Here is a 20,506-nt window from a genome sequence, read left to right as displayed (position 1 = left end):
TCAACCCCAGTGTTTTCAATGTGGAAGTGTCATCTACAGATCAAAACATTCAACTCATTTAGGAATCATGTACTGAACTCTCATTCATTCATTTCATTCTTTCAGAAATATCCAACATTCAACATTTTATGGGATTTTTTTCTCATTTAAAATAATGGACAGAATGTTCAAAAATATTTTTTTTCATAAAGTATAAATCACATTGTGCGTGATTGGTTGTTTGGATCTTGATCCACACCAGAGATTAAAAGTCTGGACACCTTGGCATCTGCTGCTTAAGTTTTGATTGATTGATTTATTTAATCTTGTTTGTCCATAAAAGTACAATACTAAATAATTGGAGCACCCTTTGCCATTCAGTTGTATCCAGAGGTGTTACCTAGTTTTAGCGTTGGCATTCTAATCCTATAATTATAGTAAAAATAGTACTGTTTTGTTGGCAGGTGCTGGTGGAACTTGTGAATGATGAGAATGTTGCAATGTTACTGGATGAGCTGAAAGGATACTGCACTGATGTCAACACTGACACTGCCCAGGCTGCAATCTCGGCTATAGGTAAACACACACACCCACACACACACACACACACACACTTATTATGTGGCAGTATTATACATGACCACACTGTCTTCATTGCAAGGCAAACACTTCCATAGAGTCACATTTTTCCATGACAGTATTAATTGGCTCTCTTCCATACAAATTGTACTTGTCAGTTCATTTCTCTTCAACCTCCACTTCCCAGTACTGACTGGTTCTGCTCTGATGTGATCAGCCATCATGCCTCTGCCACAGGTGGTTAAGCATGCAGGTCCTACTGTGATCATCAGCATCCACAGATGTGTTTCAGCTGGTGCACAATGCCAAACTGAGTGAATATTCATGACACATGATGTTATAATCCATTGTGGTTTCAGTCATTCATGTTGCTAGTCTGATCACCAGCTTATAAGTGATTGTCCACCACAGAGTGGCAGTGGGCTGTGTTTCTCCAAAAGTTGAGTCTGTTTAACCTTTTTTGATGAGCACCCTGTGGCCAGCACCACCATAGCCAAATTGGAGAACTGTCATTAAAATGAATTAGAAAACCTGCATTTTTGCCACACCACCTGATCTGGTCTGAATCCAGCTGTAGACTCTCTATGGTTAGGGTGGAACTCTCACTCATATCCTCTGTTTTCCTGTGTGGACTGGGTGCAGGTCGTATTGGACGGAGCCACAGCGACAGATGTCTAGAGATCCTAACAGAGCTGCTTGCACTCAAACAGGAGCACATCACCTCTGGTAAAACCCTATCCCCACACATACACAGTTCATGCTGCATGCATGCGTCTGTTTAAGTGACTTTCAGACAAAAGCTAGATCATCATTTTGACGCAATTACAGCACTTCAGACAAATTTAGTCTGCCTCTACAACAACACTCTCTCTCTCTCCCCCTCCCCCCCAGCGGTGGTGCAAACAATGTGTGACCTGGTCTGGGTGTGTCCTCAGTATAGCAACACTGTGTGTTCGGCACTTGAGGGCTGCGAGGAAACGCTGCAGGATAGTCAGGTCAGACCCAAGCAGACACTGCTGCCACACCCACACGCTGCCTGGATGCAAAAATGTAACCATGTAATAAAACACTCACATCTCTTACTTTAGTGAACATTTTATTAACCATAGATTAAAAATACTATATTACAAGTCAAACTAATGCTATTAAATTGTCACTTAATTCATCCAGACTGACTAATTTACATTAGATCCTGATTGATCCTCATATCTTTGATCAAATTTGTGTTGATTTGTTTTATGTCCATAAGCATGTTGGCTACAGGAAATAAGACTATAGAAAAACAAAAACAAGAAGAAAAACACAATATCGAGAGTGGGCCTGGTTATATTTTTTTATACACAGCTGAACAAACAGATCAACATAAAACAAGTAATATGAGCTGTAACACTTGAGATGTGTTTCTGTGAGTCAAGAATCATGTCATTTCTCCTCCACCACAGGTATTTTGCAATTATTTTCATGTAGTTTCACTGCATGACCTATCTGATTGTCATATACAAATCTCTTCGAGAAACCAGACTAAGGTGTGTCATAAGTCTACATAAGCAGCAACCTAGGTCTGTAGAGTGCTGTAGTTTGTAGTCTTAAAAACCCGTAAATCGACTGAAATAAGGTCTGTGGTTGGTATAGGTCGAAGATATTTCCTTTACAGGCCCACTTTAGTTGCACACTATTCTAACTCTAACTTTTCAACTTGTACATTGATCAGTTTATAGAAAAACTATATTGTAATTGTGTAGTAAGATTGTGTAGTAAGAGGGTGCCATTCCAAAAAGGGTGTCATCACACCATGATTGGCTGGGAGGGGAATGCTCCAAGCTGCTTCCACTCCTCAGTTAGGCTGTTGACATCCAAGAATGGCAATAATCTGATCATAGTGTGTGTGTGTGTGTGTGTGTGTGTGTGTGTGTGTGTGTGTGTGTGTGTGTGTGTGTGTGTGTGTGTGTGTGTGTGTGTGTGTGTGTGTGTGTGGGGTTAAGGGTTATATAGGTATAAATTTGGTACTATTTAATTTTTTTTTACATATCTATTGCTGTGTCTATTTTCACAACCATGGCATGTCAACACTCTTTTGTATTCGAAGGATTATTGTAAATTATGGCATAAATGTACGCATTTTAGAAAGAAGCTGGAAACAGCAAACAAACAGAGAGAAAACAAGATGGCTTCTTTATACAATTCCTGAGTTTCTAGCAAAAAGTGTGTTTTTGTCACCACTGTCAGATGTCACCAACATCAGATTTGCTATCTAACAGTGGTGAAACATAAGCCCCATCCACACTGCTCTTTGAGTGCAGGCATCCTGCGCCAATTCTCCACACCGTCCTCTGTGTGAAAGTCTCAGATGTGGTGAAAGGTGAAATTTCGTTGCACCTCTGGAGGTAGTATTATTGTACCTGTGTGAATGGAAAAGCAGCCTGCTTGGATCTGCAGTGCTGGCTTTCTGTGTGAAATTCCCACTGGTGCATCTTCATACTGGAGCTACTTGGTTTTGTGTGAACAAACAATAGTGGAGAATTGGCGAACCTGCACTGCGTGATAATGCAGCGACTCTGTGTGAAAATGGCTATGGTTTGATAGTGCTGACAAAAACAGCCAATCAGCTTTAAATATGATTTAGAATCACAATAAACAGCAATATGGCTTGAAGTATTTCATGTTAGTATTTTTATACATAATTTCTGCTATATTTCTACCACAAACAGGCCTATGTATCCCCAACATGAATGTAACTCCCAATGACTTACACTGTTAATTTAGTTGCACCATTACATGGCGGCCTATGCTACTAGTATATGGATGTGTGTGTCTGTGTGAGTGTTTGAACTAATGTTATCGAGTGCTTTGAGTGGTAGCCAGTGCTAGAAATGTGCCTTTTAAAGACACTCCATTTTCCATGTATTTATTTTTGAAACGGGTGGAGTCATCTCCTGCTGACCATGCATGTTTTCTTGCTGTGTATCATATCCCCTGCTGACCAACCTGAGAAACTTTGAATTGAGTCTAAATCTTCTGCTCATTTTCCTCATCCTGCATTAGGGCAGGCAAGCTTTGCTGTGGTTGCTGGGTGTTTATGGGGAGCAAGTGTCGGGTGCCCCCTACACGCTGGAGGTGTTCATTGATGGAGTTAGGAGTGAAGCCTCTCTGGGAGTGAAGATGGAGCTGCTGACGACCACCATGAGACTGTTTGTGTGCCGGCCTGCTGAGACACAAGATATGCTTGGAAGACTGCTGCACTACTGCATAGGTGTGTGTGTGTGTGTGAGCGAGTGAGTGAGTGAGTGAGTGTTTGGAGAGAGGAGGGAAGAAAAAGAGACAGAGATGACATTGTAGCATTCTTGTGTTTTCCAGAGGAGGAGACAGACATGTGTGTCCATGACCAAGCACTTCTGTACTACCACCTGTTGCATTGTGGGATAGAAGAGACACGAAAGGTCCTCCAGGGTCGGAGGTCGGACCCTTCCCTGGGTGTTCTGATTGGCCGCCCTGCAGAGCCCATCAGCCAGTGGGCCTGCAGGTTTAACACTCTGGAGGCTCTGAAGCAGTGCAGCATAGAGACAGAGTCAGCCAGCAGAGGAAGCCCTGAACATTTCACCTGTGACCCCAAGTCGAACCCTGACCTCTCAGTTACAATTAACTGTAGCCAAGCTGAGAACGTTTATTCAGGTGAGTGAAGACATTACCATTGATATTATTGTTATTAAAGCCCGAGCACTGACCAGTGCGAGGACCTATTGTAATCACTTGGATTATTTCTTTTTCTTATTAGTTTTATTCTCAACATTGATTGCAGTTTTGGAAGCCTGGACATACCCCAAAAACTTGGGATATATGTCACATCTGGTGAAAAAATGTGATAATTCAACTTGAGTGGGTGTGGCTGTGTCCAGGGGACTCTATAGCGCCCCCTGGAATATTTCTAAATTGACATTCATGAATGAAATTCAGTACACATATGCACCATGATCACATGAACAAAAAACTTTAACGGACCCATACCCTCAATCCAACAGGAAGTCAGCCATTTTGATTTTGCCGCCATTTTTACACCTGTTCATGCCTCGTACTTTAACAAACTCCTCCAACAGTTTTAACACCACAGACTTCACATTCACTCAGTATCATCCTTAGACCTTTAAGATAAAAAGTCCATATGACTTCAACATACAATTTGCTATCTACATCGAATTGCTCACACATGTAGAGGGTGTCGCCCTGAATATGTCTATGCATCAATACCATGTCATATCCATAGCACCACCCACAGGAAGGACACAGGAAGTCACTGAATATGTCACTGTTGTGTTTCGGATGACATGCATCCAATTTAGGTAGGAGCCTTTCCACAGGTAACAGGTGAGCGCGCCCTCTGCCACCACAGCCCGACATGCACGTAGCGAGGGCCTGGTCATCACTGCTTGCAGCTTTTATTATTATTATTATTATTATTATTATTATTATTATTGTTTAAAGATGCAACACAAGACATGTGAGAGATTTGGATGAATGATGCTATGTGTGAAGTCAAAAAAATAAACTAGATCAATGATTTCTCAAGTTTCTAATACACATATCAACATGGGAGTGGACCAATATGCTTGCTTTATGCAAATATACATTTATTGTTATTATTGCAACAATCCAAAACAATGCCAAAACTATCAAAAACACAATATACTCGAGAATAACCTCAAAGATACTGCATGCTTCAAAAATATGCTGAAAGCATTACATGGCAAACTCAAGGCCAACAGGCAACAACAGATGGGCACTGACCTGAATGAAACATTCCTTAGTAATACTTACACAATGTGGTGTCCAACTACACTGGTGAAGGTTAACTAAACAATGTTAATCAGCCCGCAGGCTGCAGATTTCGCTCTGTTGAAAGTTTGTCTTATGTAGAGTTGTCCAGGTGTCTCCTCTGAAAACTAACAGTGTGGTCTGCCTTTGGGAGGGGAAGGAAGGCTCTCTGCATCAGCTGTGTGCTCTGCCAGCAAGTGGTATTTGAGACTCGACATACTCCGGTGGTAAATCAGTTCACATCAACAGTTAATGTAAATTACTTGTTCTTCGACAGAACCATCTGGCAGGGCATCAAAGCTCAATTTGCCATTCCAGTAACCCTTTCCTTTATCCATTTCTTCTCGAGGAAGTTTGTTTCTGCAGCCATCCAGAACATTACTGCTGCATTGCTTCCTGATTTCCCAAACTATGGGGAAACAAAGGAGTTGGCACTGTTGTGTGCTGTAACAGTAGCCGTTTTTAGACAGAGCACCAAGCCACCGATTTGCTCGTCCTTTTGGCGGCTCGGTCCGTGGTTTTAGACAGAGGCAGCAAACTGGGGGTCTGTTTTGGTCCGCTGAGCTGCTGTCTAAATCCGAGGCGGAAATGTGCCGGCCTCTAGTGATGGGAACGGCAGTTCTTTTTACTGTACTGAGTCTCTAGAATCCGTTCATTAAAATGATCCATTCAAAAGATTTGTTCACCGAATCGTTCAGTGCTCTCCAACTCCCTGAACTGATAAGCAGCCAAACGATCCATCACTCAGTGAATAATTCAGCCCTGAGGTTCACATTCACTTACTGTGTTCAGGGATTATAGTACACAATCATTCACGGGAGGCACAGCGCTGCTCTGAGTGGTATACATGCACTAAATGTATTACACAGTGAAAGTGTCCTCTGTGCACAGTAAAATCACTTAACATGATGCTACACGGATGTTAGCAACACAGCGCTAATTTTAGCAGTACGATTACTGAATGTGAATCATCTCCTCTGCCCTGGCTGAGTGACACAGCGACATTTTCAGCACAGTATGTTAACGAGAATCACGTCCTCAGCGTCAGTTCTCTGCCTGCAGTAGGTTCGCGAATCATGAACGAATCACTGCGTGAATGAGAATCACGTCCTCACAGTTCTCTGTGTGAGTCACGGCAGTTCCACTCCCGGCCGGCATGCTCGCGGCCGAGCTCAACTGAACTGAGAAAGGAACGAATCAGTCCATGAGGTGATTCGTTCGTTCGAACAACACGTTCGCAACGGACACGTTCGCAACCGACACAACACTACCAGCCTCTGAGTGAGGTGGGCGAAGGTGTTAATGACCTGCACTGTTGTGTGGCCCACAGCCGGGGAGTTTTAAAACCAAGAAACAGCTGATCACAGCAGTCAGTCCATCACTTCATCCACAGACATTAAGATGAACAACTGGACAGCTGCAGAGATCCAGGAGATGCAGCGTCTCCTCGGTCTCTGTAGCTGTTGGTTGTGTTAGCTTGTTGTTGTGTCGGCAAGCTAAGGACAGTCGCTACTTTCAAATTAAAACCCCCCCGCTAAGAACTAAATGGGGTGCAATGTAAAGCTCTTATTTTGAAGACAAATTCTATGGCACTGTTCACAGCCCAACTTCGAACGTCAGGTCACATCACATGTTTAAGCCTACCTCAGAGGCGGCTTTTGGAAAAGGAGGAATATTACGCCTCGGTTTTAGAAAGACAAGCCGGCACTTTGCCGCCCTTACCTTGGAGCAAATGTGCCGCCTCTTCTATCTAAAAAGCGCTTGTGTGTTGCTGGTGTGCTGTGTTTTTTGTTTGTTTATATCCCAGGACCAAACGAAATGTATCACTTGCTTCCTATCCAAGGGGGTGTTCCCCTGGGAGTGTGACGTCACATGAAATCTATGAATAACACAAGAATATGAGTAATAACTGAACGGGTCTGAATACTTTCTTGAAGCAACAGTATGTGCAAATTCGTATCTTGTGTGATTTGGTGCTCCCCATAGTTTCTGAGAGCAACACAACTGTCTTAAATACAAATGGCAAGTTTCTATTACAATTTGTCCGATGTAATGAAACTTTACTACAAACAAAACTCGGCACAATATAACAACCTTATGTCTTAAGAACTGTCTTGAAGTAAACATTCATGCTTAAGCATTATTGCCTTGAGGCATTCAATCTTTTTGCAAGAGTTGCACACAGCTCTGAACAGTAACAGCAGGCAAGTCTAATGTAACCTGAACCAGAGGCTGATGGTAGCATGTTATCAGTTAAACCTCTGTCCAAATTATGATCAAAAACCACAGACAACTTTGCCAACATAGCCAAACATCAATCAAAGTGCAACAACACAAGAGATATAACTTACCTGGCTGAGAGTGCATTACCATGCATTACCATTTCCAACTTCAACTTTACTTCCCTTTCTGTTTGCCTCTCTCCATGTCCGCTCTCTCTGCTTCCACCTGTTCTTTCTCTCCTTGAACTTGAACTTCCGCCTCACCTCCAGGCTCATACAGTGCCAATCTATACACAGACTCCTCTGCTGATGTCCCACCTTCAACCGCCGAGGTCCCTCTCAGTTTGTCCCTCTCCCCAGCTCTCAGCCCAGAGGAGTTTGAGCGGTTGTGGCTGCAGCGACAACCCATGCATGCTGACCAAGGTAACTCAATGGAGGGAGACTATTTCATGCCGAAAGCTTCTTCTTCATGGGACAGGAATTGGGGTTGATTAGATGGGCCTGACTATATCTGTGTAAAACCACTGTGAAAATGAAACCTATGTAAAGTTGCAACACTAAGAGGTTTAACAGAAACTTTGTTAATACTTATTCTGGCGATTGGGTGGCAGATGTTATTATTTTGACAAAAACCTTTTAGATATGTGTTACCATGACTTTGTTACTACTAAAAGAGATACATTGCTGTCAGCAATAGTATTTGGGATCACGTATTATTAAAGTAACGTTTTTAGGATGAATGTAGTAGGCAGTCTTCCCTCTCCATGTCCAGAGAACTATTGTCTCCTCCAGTTGTAGTGTCCAATTTAAAAAAAAAAAAAAAACCAACACACACACACATATATTATTATATTATTCTTCGTGTGTGTGTGTCTATATATATATATATATATATATATATATATATATATGTGTATATATATATGTATATGTATATATATATATGTGTATATATATATATGTATATGTGTATATATATATATGTATATATATATATGTATATGTATATATATATGTATATATATGTATATGTATATATATATATATATATGTATATGTGTATATATATATATGTATATGTGTATATATATATATGTATATGTGTATATATATATACAGTATGTTTATGTATATATATATATATATATATATATATATGTATATATGTATATATGTATATATGTATATATATATGTATATATACATATATATATACATGTATATATATATATATATATATATATATATATATATATACACACACAGGCTTATATACAGGCTTCAGCTGGCTTTTGCCCCAATTTATCTTGTGTCCAGAAGAAGAACAAAATAATTCAATTATGTCTTGTAAAATAGCAACAGAAGTCCTTGGCCATCCATGTACAGTCAAATTTTGTTTGAGGTGTACTCCGGGTTGTACTCTTGAGTCTCTAGACATGCCCAAATTGTTTCCACAAAGGGCTCCAATGCAAATGCAAATAGAAGGGACTGTGAGCACATCCCTGCCCAGTGCCTCTATCTCTGAAACTGTCTAGTTCGTAAGGATTTTACCATTTGGATAATAATAAAGTAATTTAACCCATGAAACATATTTTTTCCAAATCCAAATGTATATAGCACCACTTATAAATAATGATAATAATAATTATAATACATTTATTTTATATAGCACTTTTCAGGAACACAAATACACATGACAGGTTAAAACACAAATATAAAAACAACACTTAAAATATAAAGAAAAGAAACAAGTTGTACATTAAAAGCAATTTTAAAAAGGTGAGTTTTGGTGAGTGTTTTGAAAGTTCGACTTCTGTACAGGCTCTGATGTGTGTGGGAGGGTGTTGCAAAGGGAGGGGGCAGCAACTAAGAAGGCTCTGTCTCCCCAGGTTAGGTGCTTGGTTCTGTGAAGTGGAGTGAGGAGATTTGCTTCAGAGGAATGAAGGGTGTGGGACGGGTTATGGCGGTGGAGCAGATTGGTAAGGTAGGGGGGTTTATTGAGGAGTTTGGATGGTGTGCCAAAGAGGATGCTGTTGCAGTAGTCACTTCTGGATGAAGTCATGGATCAGGGTTTCTGTAGCAGATAAGGATGTGATGGACGGAGACAGTCTGTGTTTTTGAGGTGGAAGAAAGCAGTTTTGGTGTTTTTATTTATGTGTTGTTGAAAAGAGAGGTTGTTGTCAAAAATGACTCTGAGGTTGTGACTGTGTGGGGAAGGGGAGAGGGTGGTGTTGTCCATGTTGAGGCAGAAGCTGTTAGTGTTTTTGATGAGGGATTTGGGGATGATGGTGATTATGTCTGATTTGTCACAGTTTAGTTGAAGGAAGTTTGTTTGCATCCAGATTTTGATGTCGGTGAGGCAGTTGGTGAGTGTGGAGTGAGTGGCAGTGGTGATGGATTTGGCGGAGATGTAGATTTGGATGTCGTCAGTGTAGCAGTGAAAGCAGAGACTATGGCGTTGATGATGCTGCCAAGGGGCAGCATGTACAGGATGAAGAGGAGTGGACCAAGCACTGAACCCTGGGGAACGCCATGGGACAGAGGAGCAGTGGAGAAGGTGCAGTTGTTGATGTGGATGAACTCTTGTCTGTTTGAGATAAGATTTGAACCAGGAGAGGGCAGTGCCGGTGATACTGAGAGAAGATTCAAGGCAGGAGAGAAGAGTGGAGTGGTTGATGGTGTCAAAAGCTGCAGTGAGGTCCAGGAGGATGAGGATGCTGAGTTGGCTGGAGTCTGCAGAGAGAAGGAGGTTGTTATAGGGCCATTCTGCACAGTCAAAGACCTTTTCTGCATCCAAACTTAAATTGGCAGATCTCCCTTGGGGTGTCTGGGAGAGTGCATGATCTTAAGCAGGTGGCTAAGATTATTAAAAGAGTTCCTTCCTGGGATGAGCCCTGTTTGATCAGGGCGTGTCGGTTTGGCCATATGTGGCCAGGTCAGTGTTTAATAATGACACTGGTATAAGAATCTGCCTGCTCTAAGTCTAAGTCAGGTTATGGTAGCTTACTTTAAGGTTGGTGGTAGCATACCAGTCTCAAAGGCTTCCATGTAAACCCTCTGCAGGTATGGGGCTGAATTTTTTTAATAAAATTCACTGCATATCCCATCAGGCCCAGGACTCCAGTTGATAGTCAGAGATGATAATGTAATGGTATTCAGCACTGAGAACTCCAGACAACAGTTTGCCATCCAGCCAGAGAGAGTCTATCCTGGTATATGTTACGGCCTCCAGTGAGATAAGTCAATGCAACATGTAAAGGATACCAGACACGAGGTAAGCAATTAAACAAGCTTTGTTAAATAATTCCCAAAAACAAACCAGGGCCAGACAAAGGATGGGAAGATGTTGGACCAACCATGCAATGGGCAGTCGTTTCCCGCATCTCCCCCTAAATTAACTAAATGGAAACTAATGCTAAAACAATGTGATGAATAACTGAACCACCAATAACCTCCAGCCCAAACTAACACATTAAACTAAAATGACAAAACCCCAGCACCTAACATACATGGAGGTTGAAAACCAAACCTGCTTGAGAAAAAAGGTGAGGAATGAACACTCCCACAAGTGTGCTGCTGTCTGTGTGTGTGATCTCCATGCTCCTCCCCTGTCCCTGCACTCTCTGCTCTTTTATCACCTCACCTACTCCACCAGAGCACCGATTACACTCAGGTGTGTTCAGGTAGAGAGGGAGGAGGGTGCTATGAGAAACTGACCTGTGCACACAGAGAGAGAAAGCGCGTTCAAGTTGAACACCAGCTGATCTCCTGCAACTGTGAGATCTGCTGGCGACTGCGGGGGCGGGGATACAAACGCTGCTATGAAGTCAGACACTCTCTACTCCCGTAGACGTTACGAGACATGGCTGAGCTTGAGGCGTTTGCCTTCTTCACCTGCAAAGAAATGGAGGAAATTGAAATCCCAGTAATGTTTGAGGAAAATCTACAACGAAGGCGATCAGTTTTCTTACCTGATGCTACGGAACTTCGCTGGCCTTTTTTTCACATTAAACTCCTTTGGAAATTATTCAGTCTGAGATGTTCAAAATCAAAAAATCAACCAAAACTTGTAGGCTGAGGGAATAGAGCAGTGGAACGGTTGCTATGTTGCATGCAGACGACCGGGGATCAAGACTCTTTGCAGAGGGTGTATTTATCTGATTAGTTGCGTATTTGTTTGAAGTGTACTTCTCTGTATAGATGATTTCCTTCAGGAAATATTGTTTCATTCTCATCTTACTTCTGTAGGCTACCAGGTTCATTTGAACTCTTTACACCAAATGCTTTTGTAAGCTAGCCTACAGTGCTTACCAAAATATCAACATTCAGTGAATTGTTTTATTTACACGCCAGATATCGCAGGATAATTCTTTGTATTGTTAATGTGACGGGAACAGAAAGAGTTGATAAGAGTGGATAGTACAGATAACACTGGACACAGCAGAGAACCACTCCATCATCACCACAAGGTGACAGAACTGAGCGATTTATTGACGACATGTTGTTACATTACATGAAGGATTTTATAGGTTTATTCATGTTGACTATCCCATAGGTGCAGCCATATGGCTGCTACTTATCTGAAAGTATGTGATACTTGAGAAGAAAAGAGGCGCTTACGGATACGGAAATTCATCGAAACACACGTCATATACGTCAGCATGGATGAGAGCCAATTCGGGCAAAGTCCTGACGTCTGCCTGGAGAGCAACTGCTCAACTGCTCACCTAGCTCTGGCCTTGCTCTGGCCTTGCACCCACGATAACTTAAGGTCATGTGACATCAAATGCGGAGCAGAAACCACTCCCATTCGGGTCATCGTGGACACATTTTAACCAGCATGCGTCGCGATTTAGGCAGCACTGCACTGGGCTGCGTGATGTTGAACTCACCTGGAGACACACAACAGAATGCACAGCGGAGGCACATGTAACTGACCCCCCCTCCCTGAAATAGTGAATGGGGGAGCACTGCGAATGTCATTCACACATTACAGACTATAACAGTGCGTGTCAGCCAAGACATTTTCTCAACCCTTAATGTGGCGGATTTTTTTTACTCATTTGATTTATAAACGCCAGAGGATTGGGGTCAGTGTTAATGACAATGGGCGTGCTAGCAGAGCAGGCATAAACCTCATTACTTGTGCGAAAATTTGCGACATGAAATTGGATCAGAGAAAAACTTCACCAGCGCTTTGACAACAGTTGTTGCCGTGATTTTATGCATGTGAATGGCTTCAGAAAACCATGTCGCTGAACACATATTGGTCAAAACAGACTTGTTCCCCGCTAGCAAGTTAGCAAGCATACCGTCTTGCAGACAGTAACAGGTGAACATTTTCTCAATTTCATCCACTGGAACAACAGCATCAGAACAAGGCACTAGCAACAAATCGTGTTTTTCACTCAATATTATTGTTCCTATGACGTGCACACTTTAGAACTAAGCTTTTCAGCAGAAGAGGAAACAGCTGAAGCTACGAGAGTGACTACTAATGGAGACGGATCGGGAGGAGAGACTACTGGCAAGGAAGCTAGACAGTTAGGATCAGCCATGTAACTGTCAGCTAATTCCACCTCGCCCTCATCAGGCAAACCTTGCTTCTGCCTCGTAGACATCGCAGGAATGACAGGGCAATTTGTAAAGACCTCTTAGAACCTCTGCTCCACGTCATCTGAGTGCTCAGAAAGAGAAACAGCAGTGACTTCAGAATTTAATAACAATTTACCTTCAGCCAAACGTTGCTCAAATGAAAGACACCCTGTTAAAGGGTAACTGCAATTCAAGCTCCTTCAAACTAAGCAAAACAAATTGCGAAACTGCAATTAATAGTCAAACTCTTTTTATGTTATCGCCAAGTGACGCATTTCAAGTTCTGATTCCTTCAAACAAATCTGAACCTCTGGGTCTTCCATTCCCAGAGATGAACTCATTCACTCCGTTTACATGACACTGAAGAAAACCGAATTACTGGGTTAGTCCGACTATGATCAGATTTTTAAGATGCATCTATACACCTTAAGACCCCCCCACACCGCCCAGACACAAACCAACAGCCAGCAGCCTTTATCCGACCACTTTGTTGCCTCTTGTCTGACCCGTTCAACAGAAAATTTGCATTGAATTCACCGCTTCAATGTGCTGCCACTTCAACTACTGATACAGCAAAACATGAAAACAGGGAATGATGGAACGTAGTGAATAGAAAAACAAAGCACACACAGTATTCCGCCCCTCCCACACACCGGTTGTGCATGTAAACGCACTGACTGTGACAACACCGGTGTAACAAGACTCCCTAAGAGGAAATAGAATGGACTGGCAAAAACTCACCGCCTGAATGTATATCACAGCACACAAAAACTAGATGGGCAGCAGCACAAACGTGTTAACAAAAAACACACAAAGAAGTAGGCAATGTGAGGCAACGGCAACTAATACAAAGTATCATAGCAACCCTCCCCCTGTGTCAAACAACACTTTAACAGCGGGAGAGGAAAAAAACTACTGATACAGTTTACCAACATAAGTAACTGTGCCAACAACGCAAAATGCACGGCTACACACTGAGGCAAGAACCAAGAACCCTTCATCGCTCAGCCACACTTCAAAAGCCTACAAACAACTCATGCGGAAAACCGCGTTTAGATGAGCCCCAAATATGTTACGGCCTCCTCTGAGATGAGTCAAGACTAAGGTTCAAAGGAGTTGGAGGATGCAACATATAAAACCAGACACAAAATACAAAATTAAACAATCTTTTTAAAGAAATTCCCAAAAGAAACCCAGGAACAAACAAAAGGGGGGTGGAGATCCCGGGCCAAAACAAACAAAAGATGAGAGGATTGAATAAATAATATGTACCTTTGGCATTTAAAATTCTTCACACATTGAATAAGTTTGTGTTGCTGGTGTATGATATCAGGAAATTAGAAGCATTAGATGGTGCTGCTGTGTGAGTTGATGACCTGTCCAAGTAGGTATCTATAACTAAATTAGAATCACCTCCAATTAATTAGGTTTGTGGACAAATTATCCAGGATCAGTGTTACTCCCAGGTCAGTCCATATAATCTGGTCCAAAAGTGTAACCAGTGCAGATTATTTCTCCCGTGTGACCAAAATATACCACCCCTTTTTATCTGCTATCAGAGTGTGGTATAAGAATCGAACATTTTACAGATTATTAAAACCACTCCCCTAGCCTTCGCAGAAAAGAAGGCGTGATAGACTTGACCTGTCCTTTTGGATTTCTCAAATGTGTCTCTTATAGACAGATCACATCAGCATACAGCTCTCTTAAAAGAGACAACACTTTAGCGTGCTTTACTGGCTGATTGATTCCATTCACATTTCATGTACAGAAAACTAAATTTCCTCCTGTTTCCATGCAGGGCAGCTTGTCAGAAGGGAGCGCTAGGGCCACACCCCACCTGTCAATCAGGAAGAAGAATCATATATATCTCCATTGAATAAGACTTTATATATTAAATCAAATCTAAATATCATACAGTTAGTGAGTAACATGGATAATCTCCAATGAAATTGTAGATTTATAATGTCTTACATTATGTAAAGTTACTGAGAGGAAACCCTGGGTGCAAAAATCTTTGTCTCCTCACTACAAGTTGTACATACACACTTCACTTGCTGTACTACAAGAAATAAGAGCTTGCTGGGTTGTGACTTTAATCACCTCAAGGCCATGATATAGTGCGAGAAGGAATTGACGTAGGAGCAGATAATGTAGTAGTTTGCAGAGTTTGGGGGGAGCCTTTATGATAGAGTGAGTTGTGGAGAATAGATGGAAATGGAGAAAGCGAATTCAGTGAAGTCGCTGCAAACAATGTCGACTGAGATGAGAACACTGCAGGAAAAGCTTGAAGTGAAAGAGTTCGGACCTTACCAGACGGGTGTTGAAATAAAACAACAAGCACCAGACAGAGGAAGACAGTGCACCGGTCTTTTTCATGAGGCTGGTTTGCTAAAAAATCATGGTGTTTTCTGAGGACTGTTGAAATGTGTCACCATTACTAGACTGCACTGCTCATACAGCAGTACAAGAATATCTGCAGAGTGCTACTGTGTTTAAAGAAACATCTAAGACAGTATAGAATTAACTCCTTGACTATATGCACTCAGTTTTCGACTCGAACAAGTGGACACCCACTCTAGCCACTCTGCACCTGGAAGGCGCCTTGCACCAGGGACACGAGTGGCAGCACAGACAATATCCAAGGAGACAGCCAGGGCACAATGGAGAGTGAGGGCTCGCTCCTGCGTGTCTAACTTGTCACAAACACATCTCATCCAAAGATGGCCCCTTCAGCTGAGGTTGCGGGGCTGAGGCGGGAGCTACGATCCATTTGAGCAGCTCATTGAGGATCTTCTCCAGCTGCAATAAGAGCTGTGTTCCTGGCTGACGTGTCTCGAATCTGCAGATAGCCTTAGTGTCAGATGCAGCAGCTGCTCCTGCTGATGTTCACTGCCTGACTTCACCAGGATCCCCGTCCTGGCAGTCTGTAGTTAAGAGTCGCAAGAGACTGTCTCTTCCCCTCTACGACCTGTTTGGTATTGGCAGGGATGTTATCCCACTCTCTAACTTCTCTCCCCTGGCTGAGATTCCCCCAGAGCCTGTCCTCTCTCCTATTCCACCTCCTGCTGGCACTGCGGAACTTGTCCATCCTGCCATCAGAAAGCGCTCCGCTCGTCCCAGTTTCACCTCGTCCTTGGCTTCGCTATCCCCTTCATCAGCCCCCCCCCAGGTGCAAACGTCGCAGTTTGTCAATCCTGTAGAACCCTGAATACCTGTTGCACTCAGAGTCAGCTCCAGTGACCTCTTCTCATTCACCACAGCGGAAAATTATTTGTAATTTCATCAGTTTTATTGCTTTTGGTCTGAACTGATGGTGTTCCCAGCAGGACCCTGCCCAGCACCCTGGCACTGTGTTCTCTAGCCCTGTCCTGGACAGTACGGGTCCTGCTGGTGCTGGTGGTGCTGGTTTGATCCAGTCAATTATTCCTGTCAGGATTCCTGTTAGGATCACTGAAAGGCAGTGTGCACTATCAACATCCACTCAAAGTCCACACAGCAACAACCTCATCACAATTTAAACCACTTCTTTAATCCCTGTTTTTAAATCAGCTCATTTCTGTTTAGTCAGTGTAAGGTCCCTTGCAAATAAGTCTTTTATCTGCCAGGATTTTATCATGACAAACAATAGTGTTTTTTTTTATCATCACGGAGTCCTGGATCATTGAGTCCCCCCCCCCACCCAGATTATTTATTTTTATCAGCCAAGAATGACAGTTACTGTTGAGTTACTCTCTGCCACAAAAGACACTGCTGCTGCACTGACTGGTTTAGAGTCGAGCCTTTACTTTTGTAACTTACATGCATCACTATGTAACAGGCATTATATAAATATATTTTTATATGTTTATTATAAAATATAAATACTCCAGTCAGTCATCTGACATACAGTTGTTTCTGCTGTAGCAGTGTAATTTTAGATCAAACTACCTTGCGTGGCATGGCCCGCTTTACTCTGCCTCTGATTGGCTACATCATGCCCATTAAGAAATTTGCATATGCAGTTCTCACCAAAGATTTTATAGAGGCGAGATTTTCTGTTGCTAGCATTCAGACACAGTAGCTCTTTTTACACAGCGTCTCCGCATTATCTCTGGAGCGGTGGTTGGCCAGTTCTCCGCTGATGGTGATTCACACAGAGCGAAGCATCTCCACCGTACTGCCATGTAATTCACACAGAAAGCTGGAGCTGCGGCGCCTAAAGGTTCGTGACGGTACATGTCATGTTGATGATGTCCAGGTGTCCCCCCTGTCAATCCGCAGACAGTTTATGTGTAGTGATTGAGATCCTGACCCACCAAACATCCTGGAAAGTGACAAAGTTAAGTTTTTCATGCTAAATTACATAATAATAATAATAATAATAATAATTAATTTTATTTTAAGGCATCTTTCAAAGCACTCAAGGACATGGCACATAATAACAGTACAACAAAAAACAGGGAACAATTTAGTGCAAATAAAAATAGATAATTAAGAAGATGCAATTACATGGTGCCAGCTCGGAACAGACTTCAGACTCTGCTGTCCTCACTATACAGGACGTCAGCAGGACCTCTTAGGCAGGGTTGAGCTTCCAGGGTGAGAATAGTGCAGTAGAGTGGAATAGAGAATAGGCAGGAGTGTCATTATATGATTAGGCTGATACAGAGTAAGCCACATGGAATAAGTGTGTTTTCAGCCGAGATTTAAAAGTGGAGATGGAGACGAAGCGCGACTGTCTAGTGGGAGTAAACTGGATGCTGTCTGACTCTGTCACTCATGATGGAGGCTGTTTTCTGGGGGAAAGTTCACTGAAGTCTCGGTCTGGAGGGTTGACAGTCGTGATGATTTGTTTTAATCACAAACATGTGGTGAGTTAAAGTTTTTTGCCGGTGACAGACGCTGTTTTTCTGGCAGAAATGTGACGAAGAGTTGGTAGGACAGGCGGGAGGACAACGCTTCTCCACGTACAGCTGTGGTATTTTTTTTCCTCGCATAAGTTGCCAATGACAGTTACATTTACTACGTTACTTTTGTTTGGTCCTGTAATGTTGCGTTGTGGGACATTTCTCTGTATTTCTCTGACGCCCCCTCTCCTCGCCTCTGGCTTATCTGTTCACACTGGGGCGGTTCACCAATAATGCGGCCCTGATACTACCTCCAGAGGCGGATCAGCCCTGGAGCTAAATTTCCCCCCTCTCCTCATCCGAAACTTTCACACAGAGGAGGGTGCGGAGAATTGGAGCAGGAGCCCCGCATGCAAACGGCAGTGTGAATGGGGCTAGTGTCAAAAGTGATGCTGCAGCAATGCACAGTATGAGAAAATTAATTTGTTTTTTGAAAATTTAAGTATACAAACCTATTCTACTAGGATCCCTAAATATAAGTATGAACCTGAACCTCTTTAATTAGACTGGTGTGATGCATCAGTATAGTGCTTTGGTGCATCCCTCTGGTTATAGCGCATCTGACAAATAACTGTTACATACTGTGCAGTGGCCATTTTCTTCTACCTCTGTTATCCCAGCCACTCTCAGGTTTTGTTTTTCTGAGCACCCTTCCAGGTTGAGATGTTTTTCTTAGACAGTTTCAACCTGTCCAGAAAGTTTCTTAAATTTGTCCTCTATCTCCTGTTGTGTCTCCAAAGAGCCGCTAGCTGCATCTGCTAGCTCTTTCAAAGTTTGGTTGTGTGAGCCCAGTGCAGTTATATATGAGCTGACATGAGCTACTGGTGAGCGCGTCGCCCATCAGCAGGAAAGTTTATTAGTGTGGCGTGGCGCAGTACATTCTGGTTATTGTAGGTTTTCCAACTTTTTGTGCAGAAGGGAATACTATAGCCCTCTTTTTTTGTTTTCTCTGCCCATGTAGGACACATTGTGTGTCTTTCTACTGTAAAGACAGCCCAGTTTTGTACAAGAGCCATCTTGTATATACTGACACTTTAAGTACACATTTCAGATAATTCAAGCTATGTGTATTTCCTGTTCCCACCACTTTGTACAGATACATTTTGACATCAATATTTCTGACTTTCTAGGTGCTGACAAAATAGAAGTGGAGGAAGAGTATGTGTGCTTGAAAGAATGGGTCCTGAGCACTGCAGTACCTCACTGTTCCACACAAAGCCTTCAGGCTGCGATGCAGCTGGTCAACATCCAGACGCTGGCATTCACACCACCGCACACACTCCCCTGGAGGGTCTATCTATACACTCATACCCAGCATGAACCCTCTGGCAACACACCCCACTGCACACTCATACTTGGGGAGCTGCTATACACTGGAGAGGCAAGTCAGAGAACAGTAGTAAATAAAGGCATGTGTGAGGGAGATTTGCTGAGAAAAGAGGGAGGTGAGAAGGAAGTAAAAGTGACTCTTATACAGCAACCAAGAGACGACAAAGCTCTGAAAGGGTTTCTCTCAATCCTTACCACAGTACTATACACATTGTCTTCAGAGAAAAATTAAAACACATAATGTTTTTTTTTTTTCTGGAAGTGAGTAAAAGAAAAAGGAAATGCCTTATTTACTTATAAATGCTATTTTTCTTTTTAATCACAGCTGTTTGCAGGATTCACAGGCGCAAGGGAATTATGAACATGGTGAAACAAAATGATCTTTCTTAGTGTACCACAAGACTGCAGGGCAGCTTCTGTTCTCAGGCTGTGAGAGTACTCAGTTAGTCCTTAGCAGATTTAAATTCTGACAAAGATGCTCAATGGCTGCACTTTTATTATTATTATTATTATTATTATTATTATTACTATTATTATTATTATTATTATTATTATAACCATAACTGGGCATTTAATCTCCACATTTCCGCTATTGTCCCTATAGAAACACTGTCTCTGAAGAAAATAATAACCTTACTCAATCACAAGATGTATAACTCAACAGGGCCCTGAAACTGAAAGGTTTGATAGATGAGGGTTTTTTTTGGGTATGTACCAGTTCACTATATTCAGGGGCTCCAACTCTTGCCATAACCTACTAATGACAGATTCACAGATTTTTGTGCATTGTAGGCTATCATGATAATAAGCTGGCTGAAGGTAAATGCAAACACAATTCCATAAGATGTCTCAAAATAATAAACAATCTCGATCCCTTACACTGTAACAGGTTTGTGTCTTTTTTAATGAGTTAGTAGGTCTGTTGTTTTTGGCTGCTTGCTTTTTAATGACTGTTTGCATTCTCTGAAGAAAATACATGTGAGAGCTTGAGGTTGTTTGCTGCGGCTACATCTCCCAGTGTTTGTGTGTATCTGTAAGTAAAGTATGTATTTATATGTATTTATCTTAGTATGTATGCATGTATAATGTATACTGCGTGAGTCTGTG

The 20,506-nt window shown here is 42.2% G+C and overlaps 2 protein-coding genes across 3 annotated transcripts in view; one reads left to right on the top strand and one right to left on the bottom strand.

The window, feature by feature from the left end:
- Window positions 1-20,277, top strand: part of ap4b1 (adaptor related protein complex 4 subunit beta 1) — a 27,291-nt gene extending 7,014 nt beyond the window's left edge. Inside the window, exons 8-14 of one of the 2 annotated variants that reach the window (XM_037102703.1) lie at window positions 444-555; window positions 1,201-1,284; window positions 1,450-1,553; window positions 3,601-3,808; window positions 3,913-4,227; window positions 7,884-8,009; window positions 19,201-20,277. In XM_037102703.1, coding sequence (XP_036958598.1) covers window positions 444-555; window positions 1,201-1,284; window positions 1,450-1,553; window positions 3,601-3,808; window positions 3,913-4,227; window positions 7,884-8,009; window positions 19,201-19,631 — 1,380 coding nt within the window. In that variant the 3' untranslated portion in view covers window positions 19,632-20,277. Of the gene's footprint in view, window positions 1-443; window positions 556-1,200; window positions 1,285-1,449; window positions 1,554-3,600; window positions 3,809-3,912; window positions 4,228-7,856; window positions 8,010-19,200 lie in introns of both variants that reach the window. The other variant, XM_037102702.1, reaches the window with a different exon arrangement.
- LOC119022134 lies at window positions 9,275-11,382 on the bottom strand. The gene is made up of 2 exons (XM_037102716.1): window positions 11,116-11,382; window positions 9,275-10,319 (listed from the first exon to the last, which is right to left on the bottom strand). Exons 1-2 carry the CDS (start codon window positions 11,183-11,185, stop codon window positions 9,652-9,654), a joined length of 738 nt encoding a protein of 245 aa, XP_036958611.1. The 5' UTR covers window positions 11,186-11,382; the 3' UTR covers window positions 9,275-9,651.
- Window positions 20,278-20,506: the final 229 nt, after the last annotated feature.

Source organism: Acanthopagrus latus, chromosome 7 (genome assembly GCF_904848185.1).
Source record: "Acanthopagrus latus isolate v.2019 chromosome 7, fAcaLat1.1, whole genome shotgun sequence".
NCBI classification, from domain to species: Eukaryota; Metazoa; Chordata; class Actinopteri; order Spariformes; family Sparidae; genus Acanthopagrus; species Acanthopagrus latus.
Note: the sequence above shows the minus strand (reverse complement) of the source record. Positions and strands in the feature narration are given on the sequence as shown.

Coding starts and splice junctions, on each gene's coding strand:
- LOC119022134 (XM_037102716.1), bottom strand. CDS start 11,185: ATGGAGATCACACACACAGACAGCAGCACACTTGTGGGAGTGTTCATT. Junction 10,320..11,115: donor TCACCTTTTTTCTCAAGCAG/GTTTGGTTTTCA, acceptor TTCTCTCTGCAG/ACTCCAGCCAACTCAGCATC.